The 20,121-nt window shown below is 50.8% G+C and overlaps 1 protein-coding gene across 5 annotated transcripts in view; it reads left to right on the forward strand.

Moving 5' to 3' along the window:
- The window catches only part of MTMR4 (myotubularin related protein 4), a 56,732-nt gene extending 38,779 nt beyond the window's left edge, over positions 1-17,953 (forward strand). For all 5 annotated transcript variants that reach the window (XM_014881496.2, XM_088177225.1, XM_088177224.1 and 2 more), the window contains 12 exons: positions 3,166-3,279; positions 8,699-8,895; positions 9,141-9,269; positions 10,361-10,472; positions 10,904-11,099; positions 11,548-11,733; positions 12,563-12,733; positions 12,843-12,997; positions 13,352-14,558; positions 14,884-14,994; positions 15,247-15,335; positions 15,718-17,953. In XM_014881496.2, the coding sequence (XP_014736982.1) occupies positions 3,166-3,279; positions 8,699-8,895; positions 9,141-9,269; positions 10,361-10,472; positions 10,904-11,099; positions 11,548-11,733; positions 12,563-12,733; positions 12,843-12,997; positions 13,352-14,558; positions 14,884-14,994; positions 15,247-15,335; positions 15,718-15,895 (2,845 nt within the window). In that variant the 3' untranslated portion in view covers positions 15,896-17,953. The remainder of the gene's footprint in view (positions 1-3,165; positions 3,280-8,698; positions 8,896-9,140; positions 9,270-10,360; positions 10,473-10,903; positions 11,100-11,547; positions 11,734-12,562; positions 12,734-12,842; positions 12,998-13,351; positions 14,559-14,883; positions 14,995-15,246; positions 15,336-15,717) is intronic.
- The last annotated feature ends 2,168 nt before the right edge of the window (positions 17,954-20,121 follow it).

Consider the following 20,121-nt stretch of genomic DNA (forward strand, 5'->3'; position numbering starts at 1 on the left):
TTTTGTCTTTTTTACACTTCTTTATAAATTTTAATACTATCCATACCATTGGAAAGTGATAATTACTGTCCCTGCTTGGATTTGCCATAGGAACATGTGGACAATAAGTCTGTGAGGACTGTTAGTGGTACACGTGTTTGCCTTCTGTGAAGCAAGGGCTTGGGACAAGGCCCTCAGGGAGGGGATGGGACTGTTGGGGTGTCCTGTGAGGGGCCAGGAGCTGGACTTGATCCTTGTGGATCCCCTCCAAATCAGGGTGTTCACGATTCCTCTCCCTCTTTGTTAGCTCTGTGGTAAGAAGGTTCTCCACCCATCCTTGTTCACAGGTGCTTATTCCTGTGTCTGTGTTGTTCCAGCCACCCCCTCCTGCCATCAGCCCTCACGGTTCAAGGCTGTTTCCCTTGGTGGTCTGGCTCACCTTGGCTCGGGGCTTTCCAGGCCACCCCACTGCAGGTGGTTTCCTTCAGGACTCCTGTTGTGGTGAAAAATGATCGTTGGGGTTCTGAACTGTTTCTTATCTTCTCAAGAGCAGCTGTTTCCTAAGAGGAGCATCCTTCAGCTCTTTGGGGATGCACCTGTTAAAAAGCCCAGGCACACAAAAACTCTCAAAAAACCCCTTCTGAAAATCCAGATCTGCCCTATCTGCCCCATCTGCTTGTTCACTGGTGCTTCAGGTAGCTCTCACACAAGGGCTGACCTCCCTCTCAGTGGCCGTATTGACTCAAAACCCAAGTGCACTGAATTTACCTTTTGTGTTGTTGTTGCTGTTGTGGGAGCCTTATCCCCTCTAAAAACATTATTGAATCTACTGAGTGATGAATGCTGTAACAAAGGGATTTTTCAGTTACTCTACTTTGGAGCAGCTTAGGTCCAAAGGAAGAGTCAGAGACTTCTGTATAATTTTGCTGGTAGCACCAAGAAACACCTGGGTGTGTCTGAAAATGTCACCTTTGGTTCAGACACTTGTGTGTTCTGTGTGGAAGCAACAGAAGTCTCCCATGGGAATTTCCGCCCTCACAGTCTTTCTGCTTCTCTTCCAGCCTCTGTGGATGTCATTCCTGTCACTGCAGGGGTTGATAGTGTTGCTTCAGTGCTGTCCTGTTTCTCTTTAAGCATGGGATTTGATCAATGCACATTCTGGTAGATGCTGGTCACTCTGAGCATCACACTTTTACCCCCACCTTCCCCTGGAATTTGCCCACACTTTGTTCACAAGCTCAGTCTATTTTGGCCTTCCTGTGGCATTCAGGATGCCACAAATATTCTTCCTTGTATCAGTTTATAAGATACTGTTAAGCCAATAGAGTTACTTATCCTGGGTTATCATTTCCTCTACTGTATTCCTCTGGAATTCTAGCCTAGAAAGCCATGTCTCTTTGTCTTGACCTTAGTGCCTGTTTCTATGTGCCCTGCTTGAATTTGGCTTCACTTTTTAAAGACGTCCTGTTTCCTACCTGAAAATTACTGATTTCTATCTTACTGTTTTTCTAAGACTACAGAGTTTTAGTGATTTAACCCTTAGAAGATAACACTCCTGAGCCTCTCTTGGACTGCTTCTCCCCAGTCTGTACTTTTAAGACATCACTCATGTTTCATCTGAGGTGCCAGGGAACTGTTTGCACTTCAGTGAAGCCTGTTCATGTATAGACTCAGCTATTCCAGAAGTTCCTCCAGACCTGAACAGGTGCTAACCCTCTCCCACATTCCTGCATCCTCAGTCACACTTCACTGCTTCTCTAATTTCCTGACCACCTTTATTTATGGAATCTGAGGCATTTCAGAGATGTCCAAGCCCAGACATCCTACCACAGACAACCTAGTCTTCACCTTCTTAACTGACAGCTTTAATTTTGCTTCCTGAATTCCTCATCCTCAACAACCCAGTTGTTTTTATCCCTTAGCCACCCTTGCTTTCTGCCTGGGGCTCTCAGAGGAACTGTCTAGACACTGCAGTGCCACTTTGCAACGTAGCAGGCAGTTCTTCACTAGCACCATAAACTAATACTGAATTGTGCCTGTTGCCATCAGCTGGAATAGCCTGGGCTCAGGAACACCAGACCACCCTCTGGAGCTTACTGGCTGTATCCTTTCACCCCCCTCACTTTGCTCCCCATCTGCCCTGAAACATTCCTTATAAATGATGTGGGGCAGCCTTGAGCCAGAGGGGCTCTTTGATGTTCCCTGCCATGTACCCACCTGTGCCTGCCTGGGCTGCAGGGGCTCAGCTGGTCCAGCTCCCAGGCACTGCTGTGTCTGAGCCTGCCCTTGGCCTGTGCTGGGAGCAGCAGGGGCAGGGGAGGAGCTGCAGGAGCCAGAAAGCCCCCCCTGCACTCCTGGAATTTTATGTGTGCTACAATCCCCAAGTGGTTTGGACTGGAAAGGACCTTAAAGCTTATCCCATTCCACCCCCTCCATGGGCAGGGACACCTTCCACTGTCCCAGGCTGCTCCCAGCCCCATCCAGCCTGGCCTTGGGCCCTGCCAGGGATCCAGGGGCAGCCACAGCTGCTCTGGGCACCCTGTGCCAGGGCCTCCCCACCCTCACAGGGGACAATTTTTTCCCAATATCCCATCTAGCCCTGCCCTCTGGCAGTGCTCTCTGTTCTCTCACTGCTGGTGCATGTTCAGATATCTATAAGAATTTGATTTCTGCCACCCCACCAAACAAGATATGATTTAGATCTCACTCCTGTCACTTTATTTGCATACCCCCAGTCCCCACTGCTAAATTTCTCGGGAAAATTTGTGTCTTCCTCACTGAATAATGTGTCAAGTTGAGCAGTGGTATCATGTTCTGCTGGACAGACAGTGGTAGGCCATTCTTTACCAGGAGCTCTGTGTACCTGCTACAAGAAAACAAAAACTCCATGTAAATTACTGATCACTCCCCTAAACCTTCATGAAGTCTTAAATCCAGAGGTTGTTCCAAAGGCATCCTGGAAAGTACTAGGATACTTAGTATGAGGCCTGAGGTGAAAGGAGGTTGTCTTCTCTCAGCTCATTCCTGACAGTATGTTTTGGTTCACTTGTAGAGGCTGTGCTGGGACAGATATGAGGAGGAAGAGCCAAAGTCCTGCCTGTTGAGTTTGGGGAAATGTGAGATACTCTGGGGCAGATTTTTGACTGCTCAGTCTTCATCTTGCCTTTAATGCTGTCTCTTATCCAGGCTTTGTTCCAGTTATCCCCAGAAGCTGCTGGTCCCTGTCTGGATCACTGACAAGGAGCTGGAGAATGTGGCTTCATTCAGGTCGTGGAAGAGGATCCCCGTGGTGGTGTACAGGTAACTGCCAACTCAAATTGCCTCCCTCAAACCCACAACAGCTGCTGTGTCCTCATAGTCCTGCAGGGCTTTGGGACAGGGATGGCAGGAGAGCTGTCTATCTTTTTGCCTCCCACCTGCAAACGTGGTGCTCCCAGGGCTCTTTCTCCCAGCACTGAATGCAGCAGGGTGTTTTCCAGAAGAGAGAAGCTGTGTTCCAGAACTGTCCTTTGCTGTTTCAGTTAGATTTGAAGGTGTGGGTGACTTTCCTCCTACAGGAGATGTTGCAAGATGAGGTCAAATTGAAGTTCTCTCAAAGTTTCAAAACCTTTCCACACATTGGTCCTTGTCTGGCTGCTACTTTGAAAAGAAATCTGAGCCAAAGGGAGCCTGCTGGGTACCCTGTACTCAGCAGGGTATGCAGGCCTGGACAGACCTGGGAATGCCCAAATCTGCAGCTTCTCACGAGGGGCAGCTCTGATCTCAGCTCTTTGATGGCTAGGGGCGGGACCCAAGGGAATGGCTGTATCTGTGTCAGGGAGGTTTAGGTTAAATTTTGGGAAAGGTTCTTCCCCCAGAGGATGCTGGGTGCTGGGCACTGCCCAAGCTCCCCAGGGAATGGGCACGGCCCCGAGGCTGCCAGAACTCCAGGAGCATTTGGATACCACTCCCAGGGATGCTCAGGGTGGGATTGTTGGGGTGTCTTTGCAGGGCCAGGAGTTGGACTGGATGATCCTTGGGGGTCCCTTCCAGTTTAGGATAATCTATAATTCTATGAAATATTCCCTGACCAGCCTTCCAGAAATAATCTAGAGGGGGATGCAGGAGGCCAGGCAGCCAGTGGAGCAGGGCTCTGCAGGTTAGGGCTGGTTCCTCATTAAATTTGTCTCCTAGGAGACTGATGCATTTGAAACCCAGCAGGAGGTTGATGGAAAGGGGCACCCAGGCAGTTGTGCTGTTGTAAAATGTACATTATGGTTTGTAGCTTTAGACTCTCTGTTAGCAGTTACCAAATCCAAATATAAAAAACTTAAAATATCAGAGCTGGATGGGAAAATACAAAAGTCAGGAAGCAAAACCAGTGAATTTTCAGGTACCTTAACTCTGCACCTTCACACTTCATGGCAAAACACTGTGTGTTCCTTCTAGAACTCAGTTCTGCAGCAGAGTGGGAATGAGCGCAGCTTATGGGATGGAGCCTTTCCCTCCTTGTAGCCTACTCAGCTAAGAAGTTAATTGTATTTGTGATTCCTTTTGCTAAAAATGGCCTAGTGCTGGAGCCTGTCCCACTGTGCCTCCCCACCCGAGGGCAAAGCCATGGCTTTTTCCTACTCCAGCAATTATTTTGTTCCTTGCTTTATATCTGTGTAATGGTACCCAGTAATTTACGAGCTGAGTGCAGCCCTTTGCAGCCTGGGATCAGATTAGAAGACGCTGACAAGTGATGTTACAAGATGGGGCAAGTGTTTGCCCATGTGTCTCTGATTTTCATGCACTTTTTTTAGTCTTTGCCCTCAAGATTGAAGTCTTTGGAGCAGGAGGGTCTTTAAGGGTCGTGGCTGCTTCTGCAGTGTCTTGTGCTGTGTGGAACTGAAAAGCCTGATACTCAGCTTCTCCTCCTCACTCAGAGTTCAGGAGAGAATGGATGGGTGCCTGCATCCCAAGGGACTCTGATAGACGTCAGAGCTTTTGGATAAGGCTGATCTCACTGGGTCACAGTCAGAGCTGTAAAATATGACACCAAATGTACTCCATTATCAGATTTCTTTAAAAAAAGTATAATTTAGCTATTAAGCAAAGCAGAAATTCAGGTCTCCATCTCAGTCCTCCGCAGAGATGCACAGGAGAGATGCAGGAGCCTCCAGGCACAATCCACTTCTAAAGCAAGGCAAAGGATGCAATCAATTATTTAGCTGAGTAGAGAGGCAGACGGGCATGGCATGGCAGTTCTGGCTCTGTCTGCTCAGCCACCTTGAGGAGACCTTGGGCCTGTGGCAGCAGGAATGCTCCTTGTGACGCTCAGCATCCCCTGCCAGGGGACAGCAGGCACTGCTCCAGCCCATGGCTGGGCCTTGCTCTCAAGCTCTCACACCCTGCCACAGTGAGACAGGAGTTTATCCCAATCATCTGGGAAATGGAAGCACTTATACACACACACATCCCAGATTGGAACCTTTAGGCTCTGCTCAGTAAACCCTCTCCAAGCTCTTTTTTGTGTTTTAAGCCAAGCTCCTTTATTTGTTCAGGAAATAACAGAGAGACTTGGGAGATCACAGAATCGTGGAATGGTTTGGGTTGGAAGGGACCTTGAAAATCGTCTACTTACAACCCCACTACTACCTTCCACTAAACGGGGTATTAATCAGTTGTGAACGATTGCTGTGGGTTAAATGGTATGTGCTGACAGTATCAGATGTGCTGTAGCCTTGTGCTCAGAATAAATCTGTGAGGAAAAACTCAACTGATTAACTACAGAGGCACTTCATATTGCAGTTTTGGATCATGAAAGGGTCTTGAGTCATTAAAACTAAACTGAGGATCCCTCAAGAATAATTTGCTCCATGTAAGTTAAAGCACTCTGGCATTTCCTGCCATTCCAGTTTCAAGAAAGGAACTTTATCGTTTGAGAAAAACCTCCCCAAAACTCCTAGGTAAGAAAAGGCCTTAAATGGTTCCTGTGCTCATGCTGGGGAGATGTGCAGGGAAGGCAGAGTCAGGCTCTGGTGCTCCCCTGCCCTGGGAAGCTTCTTGCAAGCTCAGCTGTGATTTTGGTTCCCCTGCTGGCACCTGTTGTACTTTCTGCTTGGTGGTGGCTTCACACTTACTGGTGCTGTCACATTTCCTCGTTTACTGGCAGGTCACCGTGTCCCTTGAACGTCCCCAGCTGTTGTTCAGCGCTCAGGGGTTTGTGTTACCAAGAGTTTTGTGAGTTCAACACAACCCTGGCTTTGCCCAGAGCAGCTGCAGTGCCCTGCACCCTGTCCTGTCCCCCAAGCTGCCTACTGGGAGCAGTCCCTGGCACAGCACCTGCCTTTCCCAAAAACGTGCTCAGGCACTGTCTGGGAAAGTGCTGCTTGGCACAGGCCAGGAGCTGTGGGTGGCTCACAAACAGGCTTGGATGATCACAGGCTGGTGCTTAAGTCCACACCTTGGCTCTGTTTCATCTACTACTATAAACAAAGCCTTTGCTGCTCTCTGTTATCCATCCTTGAGTGATCCTGAAGGCGGGAATAGATCTCCTGGGAGTGACTGCTCTGCAAGTCACCTTGCAAAACAGAGCAGCACTTAAAGTAAAGGGTCCTTGTTCCCTGTGAGGGTGGGGATGCCCTGGCACAGGGTGCCAAGAGAAGCTGTGGCTGCCTCTGGATCCCTGGAAGTGTCTAAGGCCAGGTTGGAGGAGCTTGGAGCAGCCTGGGACAGTGGAAGGTGTCCCTGCCTAAAGAGGGGGTGGAATGGGATGGGCTTGAAGAAAACCATCACAAACCATTATATGATTCTTTGGTTTCCAGATAAATGCTGCAGGAGATGTTGATCTTAATGAAGGATTAGCTGTTGGAACGGTGGTAATAAGACACACAGCAACATGGTCACTTTTCAAGATAGGAAAGGGACGAGTTTATTGTAACACACACTCCCTGCGTATGCTCACTCGCTAACACAAGAACAGAACACAGCCCGTTGGTCAGAGCAAGCAACACCTCCTGCAAGATGTTCTTACTGTAAACAATACAATTTCTCACGGTACACATTCTGTAAATAATAGCAGGTGCATCTTTGTTTGAGATTCTTTCCTTTCCGTTTTTCTCCAAGCTTGTGAGAAAGCCTGTACTTCTCACGCAGTCCATGGGAAATCTCTCCTGTTTTTACACTTTCCCAGACTGTGTATCCACAGGAGGGGTGATGGAATGGTTGAGCATTGTTGGTGTGTGGGTCTGGTTCAGGGCTGGTCAGTTCATTTTCTCATCTCCGAGAAGGACCAGGCAGCTGGAGCCACACCTCAGGGAAACGTAACAATCAGGATAGGGATGCAGGTGCTCCTTCCTGGTGCATCTTTGGAGCATCTGCTATCTTAGATTTCCTACACGCATTTGGGAGAATGGGTGACTGCCTCATGGTCACTTGGTGAACCTGCCACCAGGTGCTGGAACCAGTTAGTAGTCCCACATTGCACTGTGGCTGTGAGTCCATTCTTGGTTTTGTTTGTTGTCCAAGAAATACTTGTGTTTCTGAAACACGGCATGACCATTCCAGTGCTTGCTTGTGTCTGTGCCATCCATCTCTGGAGTTTGGTTGACTACAACATGATCTTTTTTGAGCGGAGTTTGTGTTGTTTTAGGATGGTTGAGATGTGAAGCCATAGTATTTTATGTCTTACTCCTTTCCCAATAACTGTTAGCACATCCTTCGAGCTTCTCTTGAGAACTGAGCTGGGACTTTTGAGAGCTCCCCAGTGACTTCAAAGCCTTTGGGATTCGGCTTCTGATCTGCACCAAACTGCTCCATGTCACAGCTGGGGTTATGCTTTGATCATCTGTAAATACTCTTCACTTATTAATACCAAATTTCACACTCTCTGCGTCATTCTCTATAACCAGAAGCTTTGTCACCTCCCAGTCCCTTCCCTTTCCAGGCCAGTTGGGAATGACTTGATCAGTGTGTTCATGTGAGAAATGCACTGATTCCTACTTCAGGCCTCCTGCCAGGTGTCAGTAAGCACAGCCAGGGTAGGGTTCACATTTAGGGGTTGTTGATAAACACCAGCTCAGGCCTCCACCCAGAAACTCCCTGGTCAGATGCCAAGTGAGCTCATCCTCCCAACTTACAGGTGATAAGTGAAATGGTTTAAGAACGGGTCTGTAATTTAAGGGAGGAAAAAAAAAAGAGAGAGGGCAGAACAGCCTTAAAATTAAGCGGAAGGTGTCCCTGCCCATGGAAGAGGGGTCGAACACGATGATCTTCACCCTCCCTTCCAACCCAAACCATTCCATGATTCTATGAAATAACTATTACTTTCCCAAAATGCAACCATAATGATCTTCTCTCTGATTTAACATATAAATACTGTTGCATCTATATACAATAATATCTGTTTTAAATATTATATATTTATAGGTTACAGGATGTATTAATACATCTAAATAGAACTTAGAGATGGGACTTGTGGTTCTGGAAGGTCTTTTCCAACCTAAATGATTCTATTTTATTGTAAATAAAATATGAGTCTGGCTTAGCCTCTCTCTCAGTGCTGTGGTGATGAAAAATGGTTATTTGAGATTCCCTGCCCTCTTTCAGTGCTCGATGAGAGAGTCAGCGCTGTAGATAGAGCAGTTGCTGCAGCAGACAGAGCAGCAAGGAGTAGCTCAGGTGTGGCTGTGCACAGGGAGTGTGTCCCGGGCCAGCCCTTCACTCCTGGGGGCTCAGCGAGGCTCTGTCCCTGCAGACACATGCGCAACGGGGCGGTGATCTCACGCTGCAGCCAGCCCGAGATCAGCTGGTGGGGCTGGCGGAACGCCGACGACGAGTACCTGGTGACATCCATTGCCAAAGCCTGTGCCTTGAACCCCGGAGCGAGGGCGTCGGGCGCCGCGCCGCACACCGGGAGCAGCGACGGCAGCGAGCCCTGCGACGCCGACTTCGGTGAGATGGCTCCACCAGCCCTCCTGAGCAGGGGGCATCACACGGGGGCTGCCAGGGCTGTCCCAGGGTGGGGCTTTACCCTACTGTCCAGGGGCAGAACCTGGACCCCACTGTGACATGGCTGCGGTGTGTGGGTGGCTCTCCGGGCTCACTCACGGTGGCACTGGGGTGGAGGGAGGCAGGGATGAAGGTGCCAGGAGCTCAGTCCCTGTGTGTCCCTGCTCAGTCCCTGTGTGTCCCTGCAGACTCGTCCTTGACAGCGTGTTCAGGTGTGGAGAATGCAGGAACCCCTCAGAAGCTGCTGATCCTCGATGCCAGGTCCTACACAGCAGCCGTGGCAAACAGGGCCAAGGGAGGCGGCTGCGAATGCGAAGGTACCAAGGGCCAAGAACATCCCAGAGCATCTTCCTCTTGGTCCTGGCAGTGGCTCCTAGGGCACAGCTGGGGGGATCAGGGCAGCATTTTGGTGCTTGGTCTCTGGGGGCATGTTCCCACACAAGGATCTGGATGGGCTGGATCAACAGGTCAAGACCAATTGGATGAGGTTCAATAAGGCCAAGTGCTGGGTCCTACATTTGGACCCAGCATTTATTGCATCGTGCAACAGCCCTTCTGGAATGCTCTAGGCTGGGACAGAGTGGCTGGAAAGCTGCCCAATGGAAAAGGACCTGGTGGTGCTGATTGGCAGCAGCTGAACACGGGCCTAGGTGTGCCCAGGTGAACAACAGGTCGATGACACCTGAGCTATGCCAGCAATAGTGTGTTCATAGGGCAGTGACCATCCCCCTTATCTGGCCACTGCTGAGGCACCTCCAGTCCTGGGGTCAGTTTTGTGCCCATTAGGACAAGAAAGACCGTGAGGAGGGAATGGAGCTAGGGAAGGGTCTGGAGCACCAGGAGTGGCTGGGGGAGCTAGGGGAGCTCAGCCTGGAGAAAAGGAGGCTCAGGGGGGACCTTCTGGTTCTGCACAACTCCCTAACAGGAGAGGGCAGCCAGGTGAGGATCAGGCTCTGTTCCCAGGGAACGAGGCACAGGATGAGTGGAAATGGCCTCAAGCTGTGCCGGGGGAGGTTTAGATTGGGTATGGAGGAAAATTTCTTCATTAAAGCATTAACAGGCCCTGGCACAGCTGCTGTGCCACACAGCTAACACACAGCTGTATTAGAGTACCCATCTCTGGAGGGATTTAACAGCTCTGTAGATGTCACACTTGGGGACGTGGGTCAGTGGTGGCCTTGCCAGTGATGGGAAATGGTTGGACTCGGTGACCTTAGAGGTTTTTCCCAACCTTAGTGACTCCATGAACACCAGGAGTGGTGTGTGAGGGGTGGATGCACTGGGGCATGGAGTCAGTTGCTGCAGTTAGCAGCACAGTTGGATTTGATGACCCTTGTGGGTCCCTTCCAGTTCAGAATGTTCTGTAGATGCTGGAGCTCTCTCTAAATGTTCCTATCTCTCGTATCAGAATATTACCCCAACTGTGAAGTCGTGTTCATGGGTATGGCCAACATCCACTCCATCCGGAACAGCTTCCAGTATCTGCGTGCTGTCTGCAGTCAAGTGCCAGACCCCAGCAAGTGAGTGACTCTTCTCTAGTTGAGTTTGATGCCATATCTGTCAGTGACCTGGGGGGGTTTCACTCCTTTTTCCTTTTTTTATCCCAGCTTTCTACCCAAGAAAATGCAGGGATAGTAAAGTGCTCACAGTGCTTGAATGCTGCTAATTTTGATCCATTAATCCAGAAAGGATTGTGGCACTGTCATAGTGTCACTTGGTTGTGTATGTCCTCTGGGGGTTTCTAAAATGTGGCTGTATTTGAGAAAAATTAAATTCGGGGTTGGATTCTTTGCCCTTCTTTCCAGGCTGCCTGGCTCCGCTGGGGCGTGTTGTAGAAGAGACTGATTTTCACTGAGGACTCCAAGAAACTTGGAGTCCAAGAGTCCAAGAGGACTTTTTCTTCAGTGGAGAGCTAAGCAACCATTTTCTTGCCTTTTTCCCCCCTTTGCAGCTGGCTTTCAGCCCTGGAGAGCACCAAGTGGCTGCAGCACCTGTCTGTCATGCTGAAGGCAGCAGTGCTCGTCTCCAATGCTGTGGACAGAGAAGGGCGTCCGGTGCTGGTTCACTGCTCCGACGGCTGGGACAGGACTCCACAGATTGTAGCACTGGCAAAGATTCTCCTGGACCCTTACTACAGGACCATGGAGGTAGGATTGTGCTCTGCTGCAGTTCATGTCTGTTCAAAGGCAGCTTTTGGCTCGGAATCCCCGTGGAAAGGAGCAGGATTGCATTTGGAAATAAGCTCAGTGGTGTTTCTGAGCTGCTGTGGTGGGTGTTGAGTTTTCCCTCTTCTCTTCCTGCCTGTTTTGGGTGAACTGTTCCTCACTCCTCTGCCCAGCCAGGGGAACTGCTGTGGGAAATACCATCTTGTGTTCAAAGTTCAGCTGCTTCCTACTCTGAATTCTCGGAGCTGATTACGGCATAGACCTACCAACTGTTAGTTTGTTGTGGGAACCTCCAGCCCTGGTGAGCTTTGCTCCCAAACCAGGCATCGCAGCAGCCTCCTTCCCAGCCTTTCCTGGTGGATGGGACTTGCTTTTTCCTGTCACATGTCCTCAACAAAGTCTCTGCAGTTGTTTTTTCTTTTATTCACAGGGTTTCCAGGTGCTTGTTGAATCGGACTGGCTGGATTTTGGTCACAAGTTTGGGGATCGTTGTGGACACCAGGAAAAGGTGGAAGATCAGAATGAGCAGTGCCCAGTTTTTCTCCAGTGGCTGGATGCTGTTCATCAGCTTCTGAAGCAATTTCCCTGCCTCTTTGAATTTAATGAAGCTTTTCTGGTAAGAAATACATGTGCAAACATGTGAGCTGAGACAGAGGAAAGGCCATGATGTTTTACAGTTCTGGAGTGAAAGAAAAGAGGTTTGCAGAACCTGGGAGACTGTGATGTGATCATAGAATCCCAGAATGGTTTGGGTTGGAAGGGAACTTAAAGCCCATCCCATTCCATCCATCCATCCATCCATCCATCCATCCATCCATCCATCCATCCATCCCCTGCCGTGGGCAGGGACACCTTCCACTACCCCAGATTGCTCTGTCCAACCTGGCTTTGGATGCTTTCAGGGATGGGACATCCACACCTTCTCTGGGCAGCCTGGTGCTGGGCCTCACTACTCTCACAGGGAACAATTTCTCCCTAACATGTCATCTAAATCTGTTTTCTTTTAGTTTAAAGCTGTTCTCCCATGAAGGGGTGGTAGAGGGTTTATATACTCTGGTTTTCCTAAATCCCTTCTCCAGTCCCTTTCCAGCCCAGGGAATTCAGGTGCTAGCAGCAGCACTGGTTTGATTTGCATATCTCAGAGCTATATGGGTCGGAAATATTTGGAAAAAAATAAAACAGGGAAAAAAACTTCATCTTTCTCTTACCAAAAAATGCAGGAGAGGGTTCTGGAGAGTAATTTGGTTCTAGAGGGATGGGTTTAGTATCAGTTGAGTGTTGCTTTCCTTTAAATTTAAGTTATCCCTGACGTGCCTAGTGTGGAAGCAAGGACAGCTTGGGTAGGCAGTGCATGAGCCATCCTAGAGGCAGGGAAGATGTGTCCCCTCTAGGCAGGAGCCCCCTTTCCCCCCGGCTCTGAGCGAGGCTCTCCCTCCGTGCCACAGGTGAAGCTGGTGCAGCACACGTATTCCTGCCTCTACGGGACCTTCCTGGGGAACAGCCCCTGCGAGCGCGAGATGCACAACATCTACAAGCGCACGTGCTCCGTCTGGTCCCTGCTGCGGGCCGGCAACAAGAACTTCCACAACCTGCTCTATATGCCCGGATCCGAGCAGGTCAGTAGAGCTCCTGGCCCAGCTTTCCAGGCTTTTCCCCTGGCAGGCACCGGGAGGGGCTGGAGGGGTTCTCTGTGGCAGCTGGGCTCTGACGCGGGTGGTGTCGCAGGTGCTGCATCCCGTGTGCCACGTGCGCGCCCTGCACCTCTGGACAGCCATGTACCTCCCGGCCTCCTCACCACATCCTCTGGGACAGGAGGACATGGACATCTACATGCCCCCCGGATCTCAGAGCCAGGACTTCAGTGGCAGATGTTTGGACCGGTAAGAGCTTAGAGCTTCAGGCTCAGGGTGTTGAATACACACAGATCTTTCTGCCCTTCTTGTAGTTTCTATGTTGTTGTTCTCATGTTCCTTGTGGGAGCAAGAGCTCTGTAGCAGTGTCACTCACTGTAGCTCTGTAGCCACTCAGAGAAGGAGTTGAGGTCCCTGCTGCACCTCAAAGGCAGGAGGCCACACTGTGGTGTTGTGCATTTCAGCTCCTGCAGCTGCACTGCCCCTCTCCATCTACCCTTAGAGCTGTAATGGGGAATTTCCCTGCCCTCATCTCAGTTTTGATTGAAACCAGGGAAGTTTCGGGGGGTTTATTGTCAGACTTGCTTTGCTTTTGGGTTCTAGATTACCAAAGACAAGATCTATGGATGACCTGCTCTCAGCCTGTGACTCCAGCAGCCCTCTGACCCGCACATCCAGTGACCCCAACCTGAACAACCACTGTCAGGAGGTGCGGGTGGGCTTGGAAGCCCGGCATGCCAGCACTGAGGGGGCTGAAGGTGCTGCAGTGGCCACAGGAGAGGCACGGCCCAGGGAAGAGAAGGAGGAGAACCCTGCGCTGCAAGGCAGCAGCCGTGCTGAGCACGAAGGGCCGAGCAGGCAGCTGGACAGGCAGGCTGCTGTGCCAGCCAGCAGTGTCCCTGTGGAGGTGGAAAAGGGAAATGGAACACTCATGGAGGAACTGGATGGCATAGGTCCAGATCCAAATCCTTCTGGACAGGAAAACGGTGACAAGGTTTCCACCAGTTCTGGAAAGCATTTGGAAACCTGTCCCCAGGAACCTTTGAAGGCTGCTGGCGTGGTGTCCAACAGAGGAGGCTGTCCCAAAAGAATCACCACCCACCAAGACATTCCTAGCCAGGAGTCCCTGGTACCAGGCACCCCTTCTCAGGACATCCCAGGCTCTGCCCTGGGTATCCCATGCCCAGATGCTGACAAGGGCAGAGGTGATGCTGGCCGGAGCATGCCCTTTGACGATCCTGGCCGGCCGGGGAGGCTCCTGCTGGAGCAATGGCGCAAGCCCATTTCCCAGAGCCAAAGCAGTGAGTTCTCCTTCCTGGGGTCCAACTGGGACAGTTTTCAAGGCATGGTGACATCGCTCCCCAATGGGGAGCCCACACCCAGGCACCTCCTCTCCTATGGCTGCTGCAGCAAGAGGCTGAGCAGCAAACCCCTGCGGGCCCCGGGCCTGTGCCTCAGTGGCCCGTGGTCTGGCAGGGAAGGTGGGAAGCCCTCGGCCTGCACTGGCCATGTGAGCACACATTTCGGGAAGCCCAGCCGTTTGTGGCTGCCCTGCCACCTGAAACAAGCCTCTGGTCCCAAGCACCTGCCACCAAAATGTCCTTCTCCTGTGCCTCCTCTCTACCTGGACGACGACGGGCTGCCCTTCCCCACGGACGTGATCCAGCACCGGCTGCGGCAGATTGAGGCCAGCTACAAGCAGGAGGTGGAGCAGCTGCGCCGGCAGGTGCGGGAGCTGCAGCTGCGCCTGGACATTCGCCACTTCTGCGCCCCTCCGGCCGAGCCCCCCATGGACTACGAGGATGACTTTGTGAGTACAAGTCGCTCTCACCCCACGCTGGGTCCCTGTACCCCTGCACACCTCCCTCTCCAACCCACAGCTCTCCTTTCCTTTGGGAGGGGGTGGGAAAGATTGTTCCTCTGTCAGTTGTGTCCCTGTCCTGGCCATGTCCTCATCCACCCAGAGGTATCTCTGCTGCTCTAAGGACCAAACTCCTACACACTCTGGGATGCTTCACCCTGTGTCTGGGGGCTCGGGAGCCAGCCAGGTGCCCCTCCCCAGCACAGAGTGAGGGCGTGCCCTGGAGTGTGTGCCCAGCAGCAGAGGGGATTGGTGACCTGGTCTCATTTTGCAGACGTGTCTGAAGGAATCAGACGGCAGTGACACAGAAGATTTCTGTTCTGACCACAGTGAGGACTGTTTGTCAGAAGCAAGCTGGGAACCTGTGGATAAGAAGGAGACTGAGGTGTGTGTCCTATCGTGGAGCTGTGATGCAGTGGGAGGGAATGTTTTTTGCAGCTGCCCTGGGTGGGCACAGCAGCAGAGAGTGGTCTGGAAGTGAGGCAGTGAGCAGCCTCCCATGTCCTTGACATGTTCTCTGCTGCTGCTGGCTCAAGTGGGGTAGGCTCACTGTGAGGTGTGGCCCAAAGCCACCTCCAGCCTGCCCAGAGCTGTCACTGGGGGGTTACAGACGGGAGCTGACTGGTGTCTGCCCTAGGTCACACGGTGGGTCCCAGACCACATGGCCTCACACTGCTTCAACTGCGACTGTGAGTTCTGGCTGGCCAAACGGAGGCACCACTGCAGGTAAAAATGTCAGCACTCTGGGCCCCTCCTCTCTTCAGCCTGGTGTCACAAAATGCCCCTTTGCCAGGTCTGTTCCCTCCAGCTCCTGGGAGAAGGTTTTAGGTCTTTCCACTACATGCCAGGCCTCATCAGTTCCCTGCAGAGTTCCATTCTACATTGTGATTGTTTCTATTTTTCCAAGGCCTTTGATCCCTCTCTGGGACAGCAATGAATCCCTGCCAGCACTAGCAGTTTGCTTGCACGGCTGACCACAGTATAAGAAACACATTTACAGTCCTCAGTCAGGCTGGTGCCTTGCCCTGACCTGGACCCTTTGTGCTTGCCGAAGTTCTGCTGTGGTGGTCCCAGCTCTCTTCTCACTGGTTTTCTTGCTCCTTGACAGGAACTGTGGGAATGTGTTCTGTGCTACCTGCTGCCATCTGAAGCTGCCCATCCCTGATCAGCAGTTGTACGACCCTGTCCTCGTTTGTAACTCCTGTTTTGACCACATCCAAGTATCTCGTGCCAGGGAGCTCATGAGCCAACATATGAAGAAACCCATTGCCACAGCTTCCAGCTGAATGCCAGACAAGGGACCTGTCTAAGCCCAGCCTTTTCTCTCGTGGGTTTGAAGGGTGACTGCCTCCAGGGTAACTGTGAAGGCCTTTGGTGCAACACTTGAACACCAAGCTGGAATGCGCTGTCTGCAGCAGCCTCGCTGCCGGGCTGGAGCAGAGGAGTTCAGATCAGAGAGTTCGCTGTGTCCCCCCCCTGGTGCCGGTGGGCCCATGTGTTGTAGCCCTGATGGCCTAGGGCTGAGAGAGTATCACAACCTCCTCCTTTTGTGGGCTGGAAAGCAACGTTTTCACAGCTCTTGCCTGTGCAAAGTCCCCCCAAAGCAATAGTAAGGCATGTTTAGAACCACCTCTTCCTCTAATGGCAAGCTGCTGTGTGAGAAGGAAGAGGGCAAGCTCCTGATGGTCCCGTGGGTGTTGGAAGGGCCTCAGCTTGGAGCAGATCTGTAGATTCTCTTTCCATGAGTGTGATTTGCGATCAGCTTGGTGAACAAGACTCATTAGCCATCACTAATTGATTTTCTCTCGGGCTCTGAAGAGAAATTCATTCCAGCTGAAAAGGGCCAAGCAGACCGTGCCCATTTTCAGGCTCTGCCGGGATCGGTGTCACACTGGACTTTGTCCCTGCCCCCAGCACCGTGGGGAGATGGGAGATTGGCTTTTCACTTCTGCTCTTCCCGTCTGCTTTGTCTGCGGTCGTGTCACAGCCTGGTGCTAACACAGGAATGGCACCTTGATCCTCTCCTGGCATGGAAACAGAACTCGTGTTCCTGTGTTGCTCCTCCTCCCCTTTAATGCCCTCAGCTCTCCACTTCCTACTGCTCTTTATCCTGAAAACTTGATACCTTGAGGGTATAGGCCATAATGTGTTGTTTTACCTCCTGGAATGTGCTGTCTGGTGTATGTGAGGGTTTCAGTCCAAATGCTGCTATATATTTCTGTGCACTTAATGTAACCCGAAGAAGGGAGAATGAAGCATCAATACCAAAACGGGGGTGGGGAAAAGACACTGGCTGACATAGACACTACGGTCTGTGCTTTTCACTTTAGGATGTACAGCCAAGCTTCAGTGATAACCATGACATGTGGCATCTGTTCAGTGGTAGAAACAATCTCTCTGACTTGCCCCAGTGCTACCTGAAATGCCTCTTGAATTTGACTTCTTTTTTTGTCTCCTGTACAGCGGTCAAAGTTCAGAGTTGCCAACTTGTAATTGCCTCTCTGCTCCTCCTTTAAACTAGAGAGCAGGAATCCCAACTCATCTTAAGGACAAGGAACTGGGTTTAGAAAGGAAGAAAGGTTTATAAAGTGAGCTTCAGTGGGCTTGTAATCCCTAGATCCCTCAGGGAGCATCCATCCTGCCTCCTCTGCAAGGCATCTGTGGATACTAGTCAGGAAGAAGAGTTTGAAAGTGGGGCATTTTTTTGCAGAAATGTAGGTTTTCTTTCCAATGTATTCTGCACTTCAGGAGCTAAGACTCAGTATGTGGCAGGGACGACCTGTGAGGACATTGGTCTGCTAAAAAGGCAAAGGACTTGACACTGTTGTGATCTCCTAGATCTTTCAGTAATGGTTTGTCATCTCGGTTGGAAGGAATGAAATAAGGACTCTTTCCTGCACTTTGACTTGTCAGCCTCTGGTTTTGTAAATCCTGATGCGTGAGTGAAGCTCATCCCCTGAAGACCTTGTACTTACTTAGACTCTGCTTCTTTTCCATACTGGGAACAACCAACATGGGAAGAGAAGGCACCTTGCTTCAGATTCTCCCCTACCTTGTATCTTGCAGTCATTGCCAGACATGGAAGCATGACCGTTGGCCTGGCAGAAGAAGCTGGATTTGCTCCTGTTTTGCACGTGTTGGAATGACTGCAAGTGATGAGGAAGCCAGAAACCAGGTACTGCTGGCCCTTCCGTTGAGGCCATTAGTCCAAACTGCTTTTAGCTCTTGTGAGTTTCAGTGTCACAATGTGCTGGCCAAAAACTCTCCAATCAGTTCGATGGCATTGTGACAAACAAAATGTGCTGTACAACTCGATACAGTCGAAATAAAATCTCTATATTAGTGCTGCTGTGTTTGGCCCCTTCTTTCTCTGTGGGAAGTTCTGCTTGCCCAGGGGGTTTCAGGCTGCTGTTACTCATCAGCTTTTACCTTGTTGAAGGTGCATTAGGGATTTAATATCCCTTCTCACAATCAGAATCACAGGTAGGGCACAGAACACCTCTGTCCTCTTCCAAACAAACCTGCAGGATGTCCTTCCCAGGTTCACCAGGGCCTTCCAGCCTCTCCTATAAGGATTCAAGAAGTTGTTTTCTTTCTAAGGAAGCATTGTTAGGCAGGATTCCCTGCTATGAGGAAAGGCTGAGAGTTGGGATTGTTCACCTGGAAAAGACTCCAGGGAGACTTTAGAGCCCCTCCCAGTGTCTAAAGGAGCTGCAGCAGAGCTGGAGAGAGACTTTGGACGAGGGATGGAGAGACAGGACACAGGGAATGGCTTCCCACTGCCAGAGGGCAGGGCTAGGTGGGATATTGAGAAGGAATTATTCCCTGTGAGGGTGGGGCGGCCCTGGGAAAGGATGCCCAGAGAAGCTGGGGATCCCTGGCAGTGCCCAAGGCCAGGCTGGACAGGGCTTGGAGCAGCCTGGGACAGGGGAAGGTGTCCCTGCCTATGGCAGGGGGTGGCACTGGATGAGCTTCAAGGTCCTTCCAACCAAACCATTCTTTGATTCTCTGGTCCCTTTACTCCTCACTGATGTGTTCCTACCACCTGTTCCAGGTAAGTGTGTGGGTGGTTCCTCTGTGGATGGTGAGTGGGAGAGTTGTGCTTTGTCAGCTGGATGGTGCTGCAGGTCAGTCTTAGTTTGTGATTGGAGCCAGAGAGAATCTCCTGGAAAGACTGTCCTCAATTCATAGGTCCGGGGATACTGAAATTCAGCAGATCCCTGGTAAACTACTCCCTCAGTTCAGCTCAGATGTTCCTGTCAGACAGGTGATACCTAAAGGCCTCATATCAGAAATGTGGGGAACAGGACAGTTTGTCATATTGAAACGTGAACCATTGTTCCTCACAGTTACATCAGGTCAGCTCAGGAGGCTGCTTTCTCTGGAGATTGTAAAACTCCAGGGAAAAAAAAAAAAAAAAAAAGAAAGAGATTCTTTCTATAAATCAGTGAAATTGCAGCCCTGCCAACACTTGAATACAGATTTGTGATGTGAAGTGGAATTGGTACTACCCAACATGAGAATTATGAGAATTATTTAGAGGGGTTGCCTCTCTATGGAATGTGCAGTCACTGCCCCAGTGAGACGAGGGCTCAGCTTTGAGGAATTCCCTCAGGCAGCTGCTGACCCTCAGAGAGAATCCCTGACTGCTGACCCGAGGATGAGACTCCACTGACCCTCGGCAGGGCTCCAGTCCAGTCTGATCTGTGGTCAAACGGTCACATTAACTGTGGCTGGCTGGGGTCTGACCTGACACCACAGCCACCACACAGGTGTGACAGGCTGGTCACACTGGGACTGCCTGTGGCAGGACACTGACTGGAGGGGCTGGTCCAGCTGTGGTGGGTGTTTTGCCACAGCAACACTGCTCAATATTAGTCATGACCAGCATTTTTACAAGAAAAGGCCGTTTATTATTAACTTCCATCTTTAGTAGTTCCAATGTTATCTGGAGAGGCAGAGGAAGGCTGACTGGTAGGACATGGGTGTGACCTGTTGGCTTCTAATCCCCAGCAAGGAAAATACCACAGCAGAATTTCCCCATGCACAGTTAAAAGATAAATCATTATTTATAAATAATATTTATTAAGTAACAAGCTGCTGTGACACTCGTGGCTAGTGTCACGTCAGCCTGGCCACCCCAGTGAGGGGCACTCTCCTGGTTATTAGGCAGGGAGGGAAGTGTTATCACTACAGGAACATAAAGCCCTCGTTGCCAACACGTTCAACCTGATGTAATCGATATCAGCCAAAATGGGTCTGAACCCAGCACAAACAGGTACATCAAAGCCTTCCCCATCCATGCACCAACTGCCAGGAATCCTTGGTGAATTAACAACCGGGGCTGCGTGTGATGTGCCACGCTATCTCAGCAACCACTGAACAAAATAAACACATTTCGGTGCTTATTCGGTGTAGTGAGAAGACAGGTCAGGCTGGTGAGGGCTGGGGTTACTCAGGTGTGTTAATGGATAACGCTGAAACGGCTGGGGATGTGGAGGAGGAAGAGGAA

The sequence above is a fragment of the Sturnus vulgaris genome, chromosome 21 (assembly GCF_052056855.1).
Source record: "Sturnus vulgaris isolate bStuVul1 chromosome 21, bStuVul1.hap1, whole genome shotgun sequence".
NCBI classification, from domain to species: domain Eukaryota; kingdom Metazoa; phylum Chordata; class Aves; order Passeriformes; family Sturnidae; genus Sturnus; species Sturnus vulgaris.